General features: G+C 35.6%; 1 protein-coding gene across 1 annotated transcript in view; it reads left to right on the top strand.

Moving 5' to 3' along the window:
* Positions 1-18,361, top strand: part of LOC121411458 (calcium-dependent secretion activator 1-like) — a 75,084-nt gene that overhangs the window by 15,636 nt on the left and 41,087 nt on the right. The window contains 4 exon segments of the mRNA XM_041604206.1: positions 773-927; positions 9,893-9,986; positions 11,806-11,927; positions 14,517-14,628. Coding sequence (XP_041460140.1) covers positions 773-927; positions 9,893-9,986; positions 11,806-11,927; positions 14,517-14,628 — 483 coding nt within the window.

The raw sequence follows: 18,361 nt of genomic DNA, 5'->3' as shown, positions 1-18,361 counted from the left end.
ACCTGCATATTAGATGTTGGCATCAATTGCTGGCTTTCCACAGTGATGGTTGATCGGATCAATTGCAACTATTTCTAAGATGGGTGGATGATCTATGATTGGTACTCCTACTTAAAATAAGATACAGATCCTGAGGCTTTAGTAGCTTATACATCAGTTAATGAGGGATTGACCTCGTTGAAGATCCCAACTGAAACTAAAAGTTAAATTGACATTCATGACCATATTTAGGTATGAAGCACAGTAGTGCAAGTTTTATGCATATTCCCTCCTTTGAGTATTTTGCTTGAAATAAAATTGCTGCTTTTGAATTTTAAACAGTATGGTTGATGGGTCAGGATGCTCATCAGGTAGTGGAGATGGTGCACATTATGTATGGGACAGTGATGTATCAAATGACCGAGGTGATAATAATAACATGAAAGTGCGTAGATATATTAAAGGTAAATTCTAGTTTTGGTAACGATATCAAAATGAGTTCGTACAGAATCCAATGAAATGACCCCCAAAGTGTCTGTTTGTATGAATAAAATGTATGTGCCAAAGGATTCTGGAAGAAATTGTGTAATTGCTGAGAAATCAGCAAATAAGCACAGGATTCGGGTAGAGCATCGGGCCCAACATTCGAAGCAATAATTATACACTGTCCCACGTGCGCTTATCTGTGTTGGGGATCTTCGGTCTGAACATTTTTCAGCGTAGATTTCAAGATTTCACAGTATTAGGTATTATGGTATCATTATCATTTCTCTTTTGTTAATTTTCTTTTTAGACCAAGAAAGGTCCCAAGTTCATTGTGAAGGAGATGGAGAGTATGTACGTGGACGAGCTTCATTCGGCTGTTAACTTACTCATGGCAAACCTGGAGAGTTTACCCGTCTCCAAGGGCAACACAGATTCCAAATACTCCCTGCAGAAACTGAAAAGGTACAATATGACTTTTTATCCATCCTTCTTTTCTTCCTATTGAATGAAAATATGTCTTAAAATACATGTTTAAGATAGGATGATCTGAGATAAATTGTGGGGTCAAAGGGTCATAGGTCACAGAGTTCATTATATGAAAACTATATGTAGAGGTAAGATGCCTAGTATATCCTTGGTCTGGCAATTGAGGCAGCATAAAATTTTACTGTTTGCAGTAAAAAATCCATCTAGTTATAATAAAAGAAAAAAAAATGTTTGTGCAAAATGGGATGAAATTGAGAATTCATGAGAGCAGAAAAGAAGAATATTATTTGGATAGTTTACAGTTTTCAAACTATAACCAGCTACATGTTATCTATTGTAATTTGGCACAAATTTCTCTGTTTATTTTATTGCCTAAACGCGATTCTCAAAATATGTAATAAGTTTGAAGGAAACGTTCGAAAAATTCTGAATAAAAATCAAATCTCAGTCAATTGCCTTTGACCTTAATTTGGTCCGCTGCATATCACTGGGAGGGAGAGAGAGAGACAGACAGACAGACAGAGCAAAGAGGAAAAGAAATAGGAAGGGTGAGAGGGGGGGGATAGAGAGCGGGATGCATCAATTCAGTGACGGGTTCAAATGCATGCATACATACAGCAAGCTGCCTCAATTTAGCTGCTGTACTTGTCATTTTCCATGCACTAGTAATAAGAGACCGTCGAGCAGCCATATTGACGTCATGCCCATTTCTAAATAGACGTTGATTCCTGCTCGGGTGTGAAGTTCGAGCTATGTATTGGGGAGAGCCAGCCCTGCAATATTCTCCCTAGGCAGCCATCCAGTCCATTTTTGTCATACTTTTCCAGGAACAGATGATATTTCAGAACTGAGAGAAATTTATATTTTTAGTGTAAGCCTATAGATATTGGTGCAAAATATTTATGGACTATCGATTTGAATATCATCAAATGAATTAAATACCAAGATAAACAGATTGTGATTATGAGGATACCTGGGTTCCCTTTATTAAAAGACTTGTTATAATAACATATGCAGAATTTCTATTTCAAGTTCACTATCAGCCAATCACACACTAAGGTACCTATGGGGGGGGGGCAGGGGGGCAGTCACATCAAATTATTTCAGTAGCTTTTTATTTATAGCATTCAAAAAGAAAAAAGAGTATTTTGTGCAGCCCCCTCCCCTTCCAAATGTTATCCATGACATCGTGTAGAATTTGAAAAAAAATAGTAGAAATGTACCCTCTACCCAAATGCAGCTTGAAATCAATGAACACACAATCCTATATTTCATATTATGTAAGCCATAGTTCTGGTGCGGCCGGATTACAGTTGGTGTGAAGTAGTCAGTAGCGTACGCAGGGGGGGGGGTTACAGGTGTTCAACCCCCCCTTCAATTTTTGATACCCTCAAATTTTGTTGAAGGCGTTCATTTTTGGTGAAGAGCATCAGACAGCATCAGACATGTAAAATAAAGACAGTACAAAAGCTGAAGCCTCTACCTCAGCATAGGAAATGCATTAAGGTAACAGGCGATTTCATCCTTATGACCGCTAAAATATCCCCCAAAATGCATGCTTTTGGGCGGCGTTTCTTTCTAGACTCGCCACAAGATCTATCAAAAAAATATTCATGATTATTTAGAAATTTATCAATATTCTAACTATATGACAGAATAATATTTGCTTTTACTGCATAATTTTTGTTATCCCTAAAAAGTAGCCCTTAAAATGATTGAAATAGCCCCCAACATTCTGCAATCGACCCAATGTGGAAAAAAAGCCCCTAAAATTAAAACTTACTTCCTACCCTGCCACCTAGATTATAAACACAGTAGCTGGTACAAATTTAACAGAGACCCAAAACTCACATGCCTTAGGATGTCATGGTCAACCTTAAGCAGGTACCATTACATGTACATGATAACCACAAAATCTGCAGATAAACTCATCAAACAGATCCAAAGTAAACAGGGAAGCCTGTATCATGTATAGTATCCAAGCAATGAGTGTCCATTCTCAGGTTGTGATGGTATGTCTAGAGCTCTAAATATTTACTTTACAGAGATAAGAAATAGCCATGGAGGTAGTTAAGGTCTGGCTTCAGCTTTTGTATATATGAGTAATTCTAAAATTCAAAATGATTCCAATATAACAAAAGTTTATAGTAGCTATTATTTTTTTCTGTGGCTGATTCTTTGCGAATTTTTGAAATTGGATTTCTTCTCCCAGAAATGCTTTATTTTCATTTGAAAATGACCCTTTGTTGGAGTAGCTATCTTACAAATTCATAGATTGGGTGGTAGTAGTAAGCTTCATATACAGTGTACACAAGACAAAAGGTGATATCCTGAAAATTTCATCCAATTCCATGCAGCCAATCTCTAACTGAACAGGTTTAATTCATCACTCAAATCACACATCATTCTTATATTACGGAAAATAAATATAGTTCTATTCATCATAAACACATTAGAAAATATCCCTGTAAAGTCAGAAAACATGTATTATGTAAATGCAATTTTTAGATATTTGGCTTAGTATAACTTTAACACAGAGTTTATAGACCGTGGTCTATTAGAGTTAAACCAGACTTAATGAATGCGGGCCTCTGTCTTTAACACGTTGGATTCAAATTAAAGTTCATTCTCTTTTCACCTGACTCATGAAAAAAAAAATTGATCAAATTTTACCCCTCACAAATCAGCAATGCAGGTACATAGATAATATACCTGTACATACCTCTATAACATGCACAGTACTGCAGAGCCCGGGTCATTTAAACCTCATTTTAAAACATGCATGTAACTATAAAGTATTAAAGCACCATGATATGAATCAATCCCATACTGTGTTTGCACAGCTGTAGAGCAAACAGGAGCTGGAGGTTATGGTGATGAAATATTTCATCTACTATCATGTTGACATGATAATTATGCGATCCCCACAGATAATGATGGTGTGTGGGTTGATTGCGTGTGTCCGTCGTCGTGGGCTGCAGGCATCAATGTACGCTAATGAATGCTCAGTTTTGAACAAGTTGTGTCCGATGGAGGTTGTGTACGTGTTGCTTTGCACATACACAGTAAAAACGCTGTTTAAAATTTGTATACAACGCTGTTTACTATATGAACCTTATAGTAATTGTTTAAACAGTTTAAACAAGTGTTTAAAATTTAAAACAACAAAGTTTAATTGTCAATATCTAATCTTCAATTAATTAAACATGATTGTTTAAACTGTTAAACAACTACTGTAAGGTTCATATAGTAAACAGCGTTGTATAAAATCTTAAACAGCGTTTTTACTGTGTATTGCTCTCTTACATAGAATGTAATTTCTTGTGGCTGCTCTGGAGGATCATTTAGTGATACATGACAGGGAATAATTTTGCTTTACAAATTTGAATAGCATTTTTGGTCATAAGAGAAAAGCTCTCGACTAAGTAATGTACAGTCCAGTCCTATGTAAAAATATGCTCTTCAAAAGACTTTATGCAGACTTTTATGCCTAGCAGTCTTTGAAAAATGTGGAGTAAATTGCGATGCGATACCAGGAAAATTATTCCCTGCATGTTGGGGGTGGAGTGTTCCGAGACGAAATGGCAGGAATGTCAATTCATGTACATTTTGTACATACTGTTTCTAGCATGTAATGTACATAAAAAGGGTTAGGTCCATTAGCGATTATTTGATGGAATCAAGAAAATGTAGTATTTGTTTGATAGTGAAATATTCTACATTTTGAGGTATATTAGGATAGAATGATTGAAAAAAAATGGCCAGTTGAAGGGAAGATGGAATTGTCAATTTGTACTTGACAGCACAGACAAGAGCTATTTCATGAACCAAAATCAGTTAAATAAGTTAAAAATATGATTTTAGATTGGTACAGAAAACTGATATATTCCTCAAATTGGTGAACATGCATACATGTAAATATATAGATACTTTACAAAAGTACCAAAAATGTGCAGGTGATTTCATTTTATAAAAACATGATACTTTAATGCTGTGATTATAAAGCTTCATTGTATGTGCAAACAGAAGCGGTGATGTTCGGTGGAATGCGGAAGGGTGGAATGACCAGCAAGCTAGAAAACCCAAGATAATACACCATATTTATGAAACAGCAGGAAATAATTATTAGATCTTTTTTTTTCACATTGGGGCGATTGCGGCATTTCGGGGGCTTCTTCTTTCATTATTATTTAAGGGCTACTTTTTGCAGTAAAAGTAAATGTGATTATTCTGCCATAGTTAGAATATTGATTTTTAATCATCTTGAATATATTTTTTTTGACAAATAGATCTTGGGGCAACTATAGAAAGAATGGTCATCCCAAAGCAAGCATTTAAGGGAATTTTAGGGGTTATTTTATTTGTCATGAGGGTGAAATCGCCCGTCGCCCTCAATGTATTTCCTATGCTATGATATAATTATTCATGAAGTACTTAAATGTGTACATAATCGGCACACCATCTATTCTATGACAACAATGGAATAGATGGATCATTAGTGATGTCAAAATATTTTTTTTTTCTTTAATACCAACTTTGATATTTTTGGTTATTAGAGAAAAGCTCTTGACTATTATTCTGTAGAGTCCTATGCAAAAAACTGCTACACAATAAGAGTTTTTGGAGCCGTCTTTTAAAACTGAAGCAAATTACGATGTGATGCTAGGAAAATTATTCCGTGGATGTGTCAAAGTTATGATGAACAGGATCGAGATGCAAATTTGATAGACTCTATGGGAACCTCATCTCTGCAATAGCTGTATCCATATCCATTTGCATTCTCAATCCTCTGTGATGTAATCTACATGATGTATTTTGCAGACATCTACAAGGCTATTATAATGCAAAGTGCTAGATGCTACTCACACACACATGTACAGCAAACTTGAGTAATTCACTGTGAAATGCGAGCCGACCTACTGAGTCTACTGTTATGCTGCATATTTGTGACCAGCTACCCCCCCCCCCCCAAAAAAAAACCCTCCCCAGTAAGATGCAAAAGAAGGTTCTCTGTAAATAGTCCATATAGTAATTTGGTCTTCTAAAATGAAAAAATAACTCGCTTATCTGAAAGTGTAACTTTTCTTCTTGATAATGTCAAAATTTGAAGTTGTGAAGATGGTTAAAGGACAAGATGTGAGAGTTTATTCGAGACCATTCTTTTTTTTGTTTTGACTGCTTGGAAGTTTGAGATTGTACAATGTGCACATATTAAGCTTGATCTTTGTGTTAAGGAGCCTTGGTCCCCTTTACCCTATACATCCTGTTCTATGTAAAGCAACTTAACATCTACTTCAGCTAAGACACTTTTGAGTCTTAAATCAAATACACTCTGTAAAATTACATGTACCTTTTTAACACTATTTTTAGAACTTATGCAACCTCTTTGATATGAAACATTTTTTTCTCATTATGAGCTTTAAAACAGTTTTAATAAACAGCATGGTCCCCCAAAGGAAACCAATACCCTGTGGTGTAACCAACTTCAATGACACAACTTATCAAGTTCCATGAAGCCATCCACAAAATTAGACAATCATTAAGGTTTGAATAGTCTCAAAATACTTTCCATACAGGAAACTGTAAATCTTAATATCACTAATGAGCGATATTTTTTCTGTAGGCTATTGTGGACAACTCTGGTTATTTTGGTTTGGCTCTGAATAATTTATATTATTCAGCAATGTACATCTTTTTCCCATGTCACCAAAGTTTTTTTCTTTTTGATTAATAATCAATTGATTAAGTAATTAATTGATTAATGAATGAATGATTGCATTGATTAATTAATTCATTATTTATCATAGTCATGATAATAATAATAATGAGATTTGTATAGTGCACTTTCCATCTTGATTAGATGCTCAATGTGCTTCAGAGCAGAACAACAAAAATTATAATACATGTCTGAACAATAAGTCAATGTCTATTAAAGCACTCTTATACAGGTATGTTTTCAGGTTGCCCTTGAAGCAGTCACTGAAGTCTGGGTTTTCAAACTCTTCTTATTATGATTTTATTTTGGTATTTTTTGGAGGGTTAAATCGGTTAATCTTGATTTTTTGATTGTTTTGATTGTTTAGAATAATGTAACTAATAAAATAAATAGAATAATTGTTCTTTAGAAGAATAGATGGATTGAAAGGAGTTAATATGGCAGACAAAGTTTTACAGGGATTTCATGATTTATATTTTTAGCAATATTTAATCAAATATCTTAGCATATAAATTGTAGTGAATGGGGGGGGGTGTCATAACCCTCAATTTTTGTCTCGCCTGCATAGCAGAGCGAGACTATAGGCGCCGTTTTTCCGACGGCGGCGGCGGCGTCAACATCAATTCTTAACCTAAGGTTAAGTTTTTGAAATGGCATCATAACTTAGAAAGTATATGGACCTAGTTCATGAAACTTAGACATAAGGTTAATCAAGTATTACTGAACATCCTGTCTGAGTTTCAGGTCACATGACTAAGTTCAAAGGTCATTTAGGGTCAATGAACTTAGACCATGTTGGGAAAATTATTTTCAAAATCTTAACCGAAGGTTAAGTTTTTGAAATGACATCATAACTTAGAAAGCATATGGACCTAGTTCATGAAACTTGGGTATAAGGTTAATCAAGTATTAGTGAACATCCTGCTTGAGTTTCGGGTCACATGACCAAGGTCAAAGGTCATTTAGGGTCAATGAACTTTGGTCGAATGGGGGTATCTGTTGAATTACCATCATAATTTTGAATGTTTATGGATCTAGTTCATGAAACTTGGACATAAAGTTAATCAAGTATTAGTGAACATCCTGCCTGAGTTTCAGGTCACATGACCAAGGTCAATGGTCATTTAGGGTCAATGAACTTTGGCCAAGTTGGGGGTATTTGTTGAATTACCATCATAACTTTGAAAATTTATGGATCTAGTTCATGAAACTTTGACATTACTTTAGTCAAGTACCACTTAATATCCTGTATGAGTTTCAGGTCACATGACCATGGTCAAAGGTCATTTAAGGTCAATGAACTTTGGCCGTGTTTGGGGTATTTGTTGAATTACCATCCTTACTCTGAAAGTTTATGCATCTAGTTCATAAAACTTGGGATATAAGAGTAATCAAGTATCACTGAACATCCCCTGTGAGTTTCAGGTCACATGACCAAGGTCAAAGGTCAGTTAAGGTCAATAAACTCAGGCCATGTTGGGGTAATTGTTGAATTGCCATCATAACTTTGAAAGTTTATGGATAGAGTGAATGAAATTTGGATATGGGTGTAGTTGACAAGTCTTAATTCACCGTTCAAAAGTCATTTATGGTCAATGAACGTGGTATTATGTATTATTGGACTTTCTATAAATTCATTTTCCTTTGGAAGCATACATTAGAAGGAGATACCTTAGGAAGAATTGAAAGCTTCTGTGCTGGTGTTATTCCACACACTCGTCGCCCCCGAATGTATGTACAGAGATCCCTGTTGAATTGAAGAAAGCAGCTTTGATTGGGGAAATGATGATGGATAGTTGGCGACAAAAAGGTCACTTTGGAACTCAGCTGCATCAAGATTCTATATTACATGTGTAAAACTGAAGACAGGATATGAGATTGATTAAAATGTAAGATAAGGGTGAGAGTCTGAGAGAAACAGAGAGAGAAAGAAAGAAAGAAAGGGATTTGAGGGTGAAAATAGAGTGTTATATAAGTAGATATGCCCATTTCTCATGGCAGTTTCTTAACCCCAGACTGTCGTTATTAACCAATACTATTTTTTTTTCTCAAATTTGCATGGACCAAAACATTGTGAGAACAGAAAGTGGAGGATAAAGTTTAACAAAAAGGTGTGGCTAACTTGCCATTTATGTCTAGAAATGCAATGAAAATAACTAGAATTGTTTTTCTCCGTACCATTAGTTCTGAAAAAATGAGAATATTGAAGCACATATCGTAAACAAGAACTGTTTTTATATGTATTTATTGAAGGGATTGTTTTTGTCTCACCTGCATAGCAGAGTGAGACTATAGGCGCCGCTTTTCCGACGGCGGCGGCGTCAACATCAAATCTTAACCTAAGGTTAAGTTTTTGAAATGACATCATAACTTAGAAAGTATATGGACCTAGTTCATGAAACTTGGCCATAAGCTTAATCAAGTATTACTTAACATCCTATTAGAGTTTCATGTCACATGACCAAGGTCAAAGGTCATTTAGGGTCAATGAACTTAGACCATGTTGGGGAATCAACATCAAAATCTTAACCTGAGGTTAAGTTTTTGAAATGACATAACTTAGAAAATATATGGACCTAGTTCATTAAACTTAGACATAAGGTTAATCAAGTATCACCAAACATCCTGCATGAGTTTCACGTCACATGACCAAGGTCAAAGGTCATTTAGGGTCAATGAACTTTGGACGATTTGGGGGTATCTGTTGAATTACAATCAAAACTTTAAAAGTTTTTGGATCTGATTCATGAAACTTGGACATAAGAGTAATCAAGTATCACTGAACATCCTGTGCGCATTTTAGGTCACATGACCAAGGTCAAAGGTCAATGAAATTTGGCAATAATGGGGGTATCTGTTGAATTACCATCATAACTTTGCAAGTTTATTGATCTGACTTTTGAAACTTGGACATAAGAGTAATCAAGTATCACTGAATATCCTGTGCAAGTTTCAGGTCACATGATCAAGGTCAAAGGTCATGTGAGGTCAATGAACTTTGGTCACATTGGTTGTATTTGTTGAATACCCTTCCTATCTCTGTAAAGTGTATTGGTCTAGTTCATAAAACGTGGAAATAAGAGCAACCAAGTATCACTGAACATCTTGTGCGAGTTATAGTAGTTTTCAAAGTCAGCACTGCTGCTATGTTGAATCGCGTGATGCTGGTGAGACGGCCAGAGGCATTCCACTTGTTGTTCTTATTAAATCTCTTTGTTTTTTCAGAGCTCAAAATACAGCAGTTTCTATGATGGAAGTAACAGAGGATTCAGAGCCAACCTTGTCCAAATCAGACGTCGTTCTCTCATTTACATTGGAGGTAATGTCTCGGGTTCAACTGCCACTTGAAATATGGTGCCACTTTTCAGACTTAAGTAGGAATTTTGATTTTTTTTCTTTAAAAAAAAAACAATGCCAACTCCCCCCCCCAAAAAAAACAAAAACAATAGAATTCAAAATTTAATGTGAATTATTATTTTAGTGTTGTAGAACTTTGTCCTAGAATGCCACTAAATGAGTTCAAGTCAGTTGTGTGTAAGAGCGTTAATTTGGGGGCATGTTGGGTAGCTTCAAGGGGGCTTAATGGGGCTCCAACCCCATGAATCCCTGCCATGGCACTGCCCCCTCTGGACCTCACTTTGGGCTTCGCCCCCACCCTCAAACATTCTCAGATATTTTAGGGAGACCCAGTGGCAACCCCTGATATAAATACAGACAAGACCTTTATGTATTCTGTTAAGACTCAATTTTAGAAAAATTCACTTTTTTTTCCTTTCTCTTATGGATCTTTACAAAAATATTTTTCACTTAGTGTGCTGGCTCGTGCTTAATGAAAAATTACTGTACTCGGTGAACAGGTTTTCCTGTAGATATTCCGGAAACATGATTGTATCCAATTGATGCCAGAGGTAACCCAAACCTGTTTTTTTTCGAAGCCTATTCATTCTTGTAATTGCATTTTACTCAGATGAAAAGAGAACGGAACTGATGTCACGCATATCAAATTAAAAGAACTAGGTGATTCTAAACCAAGTATATTATGCTTCAAAATCCAAGTCTGTTTGCCTACAAATTGCAGTATGCAACGGAATTGGGGGATCAAATTTGATTATGTATTTTCCTTTTCTATTGAATTTTCAGTTGTGTTTGTATGGGATAGCTGGGGAAAGAGATAATTTTGAAGGAGATTGTGAAGTCATTTTGTCTAAATAATGTACATCTGTCAATGTTGTGTTTACTCAATTAGATTAACTCACTAATACATTGTACCCTGTTTTTTAAGAGATGTGAAATAAATGAATTTGAATTTGAAATGTGAATTGGTGCCCTAGTTAACTCATGGAGGTTGGTGTTATCACTTCCTTTCTATTGAAACCTACACTGAAAAAAATGGGTGTTAAAATTGATGCCAGTTGGTGTCCATAGACACTCAGGTGGATATATGATACCTAAGAGATTGAACATAACACTTAATAATATACTAGTAACGACCAAATGGGTGGTAATAACACCCATATGTGTTGAACTGACACCAATTTAACACCAGAATATAATGACTAGTGCAGTCCTTTATGTACACCAATCAACACCACAGTTTATGCCATGTACCTAACTTCAAATCCACATAATTCTGCATCTTGGTGTGAAATATTTAATATACATGTACTAGATGATGTATAAATACCTTGTACAGTCATTATTATCAGTATGTTTTTTTTTTTTGGGGGGGGGGAACAGGGAAACAGTGAATGAAATCCCAATACAAGGGAATACTCTTTATGCACAACTTTTTAAGCAGAGAGAAAGAGGGAGAGAGAAATCCTACATTGTACCTAATTTGTTATAAAGCAAATGGTCATATGAAACATACATGTCTTAATGAGATGTTTAAAGAACAAAATGCTCTGGTCGGCGTTTCATTAAAAGGACTTGTCAGATGTTTAATCCGGCGGTTACCATAGTAGCAATGCTTATCAGCCAATCAAAGTCAAGGAAAGTCGTCAGATCTGACAACTTGTCGGGTGACAAATGTTGATGAAACGCTCCCCGGGATTTAACTATAATTATTGATCATCACCTACTTATTGATGTGCAGAACACATAATTGATGAATATATCACTCTTGATATACCCAACAGGTAGTGGTGATGGAAGTGCAAGGCTTGAAATTCCTAGCACCGAACAGGATCGTATACTGCACCATGGAAGTAGAAGGAGGTGAGAAACTACAGACGGACCAGGCAGAAGCAAGTAAACCAACGTAAGTAGAACATAGGTTCCACGACATATGCTCCTGCAACGATTGTTCCCACTGAAAATGCTCTCATTAAGCCAAACCAAAGCCCAAGTTTTCGAGCATTACCTTAACTTTCATCATAATCCTCATTTGATTCTGAACCAAAAACCTTTTCATAAATCCTCCCCTTAACTTTAGACAAATTAACGGAGAAGCATTTGTCAAACCTGATTCAACCCCCCCCCCCCCGCAGTCCGCCAAACAACTTATTAATGCTTTTTTCGGAGATACCCCCTCTAAGAATGGGAATGGGTTGGGTTTTTATTACAGGATTTGGAGTGGAAGCTGTCAAAGTGTACACCCCAGTTAACCATCTTTTCTTCTTTTAACTTTCACTTGTACCCCTAAAATGAAATGGGATTAATTAGATGTCTGCCAAGTGTCCTTCTGTAGTCTCTAGGTTGATTTATCTGGTCAATTACCCAATCAGGATCACTAGCTTTTGGACTGAAATTCCCATACTCATAGATTGCCGAGCAACAAGGCTGTTGCATTTAAAAGCTTAGCCTTAAGATATGTTGTCCAAAGTACTGGGTTATATCTTGCTTGCCGGCCGTATAGCAAGTAGCGTGGATTCGTAAGTGATAGAAGCAAGCAGGACTACTTTATAAAGTAATGATGATATGAAACAGATACCACTGTTTCAAAGTGCTGCATACTTTTACACCGGCTTTAGCATGGTTGTTCTGATCGGATGCTTGACCATTCATTGAACATCTTACTATCAGGTACCCATTTACTTCACCTGGATGGAGAGTGGTAAATGTATGTAGACACCTTGCCAAAGGATGCAAGTGCTACAGTTGGATTGACAACCCAAGCCTTTCGGTTCAAAGAACTTTACCTATATTTAGAGTTCTGGTAAATCTTTCCCTCTTAAAAGTCTCTCAACTCATAAAAAACTGTGTTTCCTCAATAGAAATATTATGAGGTCAAGAAATTTGTTCTTCCTCTGTGCCATCATCTAATGGAATATAGGGTGCGCCACCCTTTAAAAAAAGTTACCATTCAATCACCTCATTTCTATTCTAAATTACTTTTATCATCAATCAGAAGATTTAACCTGTAAAGACAAAGAAGAACCCTAATCATAAATCCTTCATCCCAGCAATGCTTCCAACCACCTTCAAATTAATTTATGAGGTGTCAATATTGACTTTTGGTGTGATGAATTAGTTGACCTTTGACACACGGCGGTGCAGATCGACTTCATCCCATTTCAGCCTGGCTTAGGAAGTGAGGGGAGTGTTTATCTTAGTCAGGTTTGGGAGGTTGATGAAGAAAACAAACACTGGTAGACTTTGCAGAGGAGATGCAATACATCAATGTCAGTTCTGGTTCTTAATTAGGAGTGGCAATAGCTGTGTATATAGGCGGTAGACACAGGCTTCTTATCCCCTGCCGAGACTCAATTATAAGCCAGTGCTTTACCACGGATCCCACTAGAACCCATGGTTTTACTAAAATTCACCATAGGGCAGCATATAAACTGTTTTACAGTATGAAACTGTATGAGATCTGTATGTAAAATCACTACTCATTTTTCATGGTTTATTTTAAGCATAATGCACAAATTATAATGCACTCACTGAAGCCAAGGGCTAAAATATTGTGTTTCCAATTTACATTTACATAATTTTTAAGGTCAAGTCCACCTTAGAAAAATGTTGATTTGAATTGATAGAGAAAATTTGACAAGCATAATGCTGAAAATTTCATCAAAATTGGATGTAAAATAAGAAAGTTATGACATTTTGAAGTTTCGCCTATTTTTCACAAAATAGTTATATTCACAGTTCAGTCACATGCAAATGAGATATCTTTTGTTTTATTGTTTGAATTAAACAGTATTTCAATTCTTACAGATTTGAAAATAAGGGCCAACTTGACTGATCCATAAATGTTAAACAATTGTAATTCCACATGTTCAGGCTTAAGTAACATGCATCAATGGAGCATGTTGTGACAAAAGCATGCATTCTTTATCAGATGCTTCTCGATGTACACATTGAACTATGCATAATTGATGCATAAAATTTTAGAGTATTTGTTCCTCTTTTTTGCTATGAATACGCCAATACTTTTTTGTATGATTTGTTACTTTTTTTAAATTTCCGATCATGGAGTATGTATTATACACAGTGCACAACATTAGCGCTGGTCCGACGGTCCCAGACCGGGTAAAAATCACTGTCATGCCTGTAACTTGTTGCATGAAAAGAACAAGTAAATTCTTGCTTACGAGCCAATGTTTAAAATGGTGAATTATCGAGTTTTCAAGTAGTCATTTCACAGTTTTTTTCACCGATCTCACTGTTACAGGCTGGCAAATTTTCTGTTGAGAGAGATCTTTAAAGATACTCTTTTGGGGGTCAAAAATACCTTTTTTTCCTTCTAAGAATACTTCTTTTTGTTGTAGAAGGTTGGCAGGTCTGATCTATCATGTTTTCCCTTTTCTGCTATTTAGTCATCTCCATTTCTTCACTAATAAGTAACTTCGCTAGTATGGAATATTCTTTGTGATTCAATTGATTTGTTTTGTGTTCCATCCAGTTGGGATACGCAAGGGGACTTCACGACCATCCACCCACTACCTGTAGTCAAAATCAAGCTGTACACAGAGAACACAGGAGTACTGAGTATAGATGACACCATGCTAGGAAAGGTAGGACCAAACCCCCGTTCCCAAGTTTAGAATTCTCGCTATCGACAATAACCAAGCGTTCCCAGAGGTAGCTCATGCCTTTTGCTTTGTGTGACCCAATGGCCCGTATTCTGAAGTCAGGTTTAACTCAGACCTTGGTTTAATTCTGTGCTAAAATTATGGGAAGCCAAAAGTGTCAATATTTTTATTAAGTTGTATGTTTCTTATGTTTGCTGTGCTCTTTCCTGATTCATCGATGGTGAAGACAATCATCTTTTTTTATACTTCCTAGACAATTATGAGTGATTTGAGAGCCAAATGAGCTGAAATATGATATCTCTACTGTAACAATTGGCTATCCATACTTAAACCACAACTTTGAACTGGAGTTTAGGTTAAACCCAACTTCAGAATATGGGCCAGTAACTTTTGGTGGCATGAAGGTAAGAATAGTATACAGCAAGAGAGACAACACAAGTAGGCTGGGCAGGTTTTGCAAAGATTCCTCCTCGAAATGTAAGAAGAGAGTGAGAATCTGGTGAGATGGCAGATACCACTAGACTAGTGCTGAATATAGTAAAATAGACCAGGGGCCTGTCTTACAAAGAGTTGCGATTGATCCAATCAATTGCATGTTTGTTTAAAAAAATTCTAGATATGAATGTATAAATTCATTGATTTCTTGACAATTTGGTGTTTTCTCCTTTGTTTGCAAAGGACATTTTGCAAATTTCCTGTAGAAATAAATTATGACACTGATGGATTTCCATAGAGTTATGATTGATTCGATCAATTGTAACTCTTGTAATACGGGGGCCCAGAAGTTGTTGGGTCACATATAACTGAGCAAGGAGAATATCTAGTTCAGTGCACAAAGCAAATTTCAAATTTATCCAGGAACTTTTGGTTATTGTCGATAGCTAGAATTGTGTATTTATTGTAAATCAGTGATTTTACAAATTGTCCTAATCCTTGCCTGGTCTCAAACGATATTTGTAAATAGTTGTGTTGTAAGTCGATTTTTTGTAATTTGACCACCCAACTATCCTTTTCATGATGGTGCAAACCATAAATCAACCTAATAAATTCCTGTTCTGAGTTTGGATGCTTTCCTGATGCTCATAATTTCTTGTGTTAAAGGAACCCAAAGCAATTATTTACAATTATTTACAGCATAAATTTGATTATTTAATGTTATGCAAAGTTTTCTTAGCATTTCAAATTTATATCAATATTTGAAATGAAACACAGGTATCTCAGAAATTGTTTGATTTTATGAAAAAAAAAATTTAGGTCACAACATAAACCCCATGATTTGTGACAGTTCGTAGAATAAGTCAATGCATGATGCACATTTTCTAGGTTTGGTTTATGACCTCTGTGCGCCGTTCAGGAGACTCCTATTGTATAGGGCTGTGCTTAAAATCAACCAAAATTTCAATCATGTCTTATTCTTTTAAATAAATTTTGATCTGAAATTTAGAGCACAGGCATTCAAATTACACATAAAATAAAAACTTATTTACAAAAGTTGACTAAATTGAAGTTTGTGGCAGCTTGTAAAAACAGCAAAATACAGCAACAAAATGTATAACTTTCTTGTAAACTTCAATTATTGTAAGAATTATCAAACAAATTTTCTTCTTGACTGCCTGAAAGCTGAGCTAATGCTTGTTTGACATGGCCCTCAAAATATATATTGTCAGGGATGTTATATTTATTATACACATATATTGACTTTGATTTTAAATATTACATAAGCGACTCAAGAAAAGACTTTCTATCTAGGAAAGCTCTTGCATGGAATGCATGTAATAAGCTGCATTTAATTTTGGAATCAAATATTTCTCTGTCAACAAAACTCTCCATATTTAGGTCATGTGTAGAAAGTATGCTTTTGTATTCAGAAACATGGACAATCAAGAAGTCCTTAAAAGATAGACTAGATGGCACATATACTTGACTTTTAATGAGGGTTCAAAATTAGTTGGAGAGATCACAAAACAAAAGATGAAAGTTATGGAGATCTTTTACCTTTCTCCACCACAGTAATTAAACATAGTTATCAGAATCGATGGTCACTGTTTCCGCAGTGAGGAGGAAGTTATTTACTTTTGTTGCGCCTCCCTCATAAAACGAGAGGATTGCGACCTTTAAACTTTGTTGATTACATATGTAGGGATACAAATAATTTTTAACACGATTTACCAATTCTCATGTCAGATCGTAAAGCATAGTGTACCATTGCTAATATATTCTCGGATGCGTCAGATTTGTTGTGTAGTGTAGTAGTAGTATGTTGTGCAAGTGCTCATATTCTTTTGCTCTGTTCACATCATACTGAGATTAATGTTGCTTGATGACATTTTCATGATATCACTCAGAAGTTCAAAATTGCAATGAATTTTTATAAAAGTAGTCAAATAGTGTTGGTATCAAAGATTGTTTGCTTATTATATACAGTATAGACAATTGATTTTAATAAGTTAAAAGTGACTCTTATGTTTCACATTGTCTACATCTTCCAAGCTTGTGATTAACGATTTGCCACAACTGCAGGACTGTTTATGAGCAATGTTATTTTGGGGGCAACTACATGTAATGTCTTGAAATAATTATTTGAAAAAGAAAAGATTGATACAGAGCCAAATTTTAGTTACACAGTAAAAATTATGTCTTCTAATGTGTTCACATCTTCCTGAGATAACCATTTGTTCACACTAAGATTAAAAAAAAGGAAACAATGATTTATTTTCAAAATAAAAAAACTAAGCCTGAGTCGAATCGATTTTAAAATCGGTGTTCGATCGATGTCATCGAACACCGGTGCAGATTTTGCAAAATCGGTGCATCGAAAAAAAAAATACGTCGGCCGGCCGATTCATTTGGTTTACACAATCATCAAAATATCAGTAATGTCCAACTTTACTACTACTTACTTGATTTCTATTGCCCCCAAAATGAAACCGAATGAGTAATTATGATGCTATTCACCATTAATTTGAAGTTTATTTCGATCATAGTTCGAGTCTTACTCGTCTGCTCGTGCCGAGATAATTTATGATGATTCTTGGAATAACAATAGAAATAATCCCAGTATTAATTCTTCCATACGAACATAACATACTTTGCTGACATCGTCAATATTCTTAGTATGACCATAAAATCTTGTTAAATCGTAATAATTTGATGAATTTAGGGCTCGATTCGAAACATTCATATTTATTTTGATCGCATGCTCAATTGCGTCTAAAAAACTGGATTGTCATCAGGATTAATTCTCGAACATCGTCATAACTCATATTCCACAATCTTTCCTCACAATCGTTATATCAGCATTGAATAGCAATTCAAATGACCATCCAGAGAAAATTACGTATTTTTCCCATAAATTTATTTGGAGCTCATTTTGGATCCAACTACACAATCTCAGGCAAGTTACAGCGCTCTCCGTTGATTGCACTTGTTTGCTGGCGCTGACGTCAAGCACGCCTGTTGTTTCGGGAGAGTGAGTGTACGGAGCTGCGGATGGGGCTGGTGAATGGACTGCGAATGCTAGTTGACCGAAAATCATTCGGATCGACTCTGCGTGATTCATGTCTTTATTATTGTTTCATTTTAAACTTATATGTTGTCATCTGCAAATATCATTGTTGAAGATAGTTTGGGAAGAATTCTGCTTTGGTCCCCGGCCTTTTTTTGTGTGTTTTGTGATCATGGAAAATACAAACGAACTTTGCTCTGTCATCTGCTT

The sequence above is a fragment of the Lytechinus variegatus genome, chromosome 3 (assembly GCF_018143015.1).
Source record: "Lytechinus variegatus isolate NC3 chromosome 3, Lvar_3.0, whole genome shotgun sequence".
In the NCBI taxonomy this organism is placed as follows: domain Eukaryota; kingdom Metazoa; phylum Echinodermata; class Echinoidea; order Temnopleuroida; family Toxopneustidae; genus Lytechinus; species Lytechinus variegatus.
The sequence above is the reverse complement of the archived record's forward strand: the minus strand, read 5'-3'. Positions and strand labels throughout refer to the sequence as shown.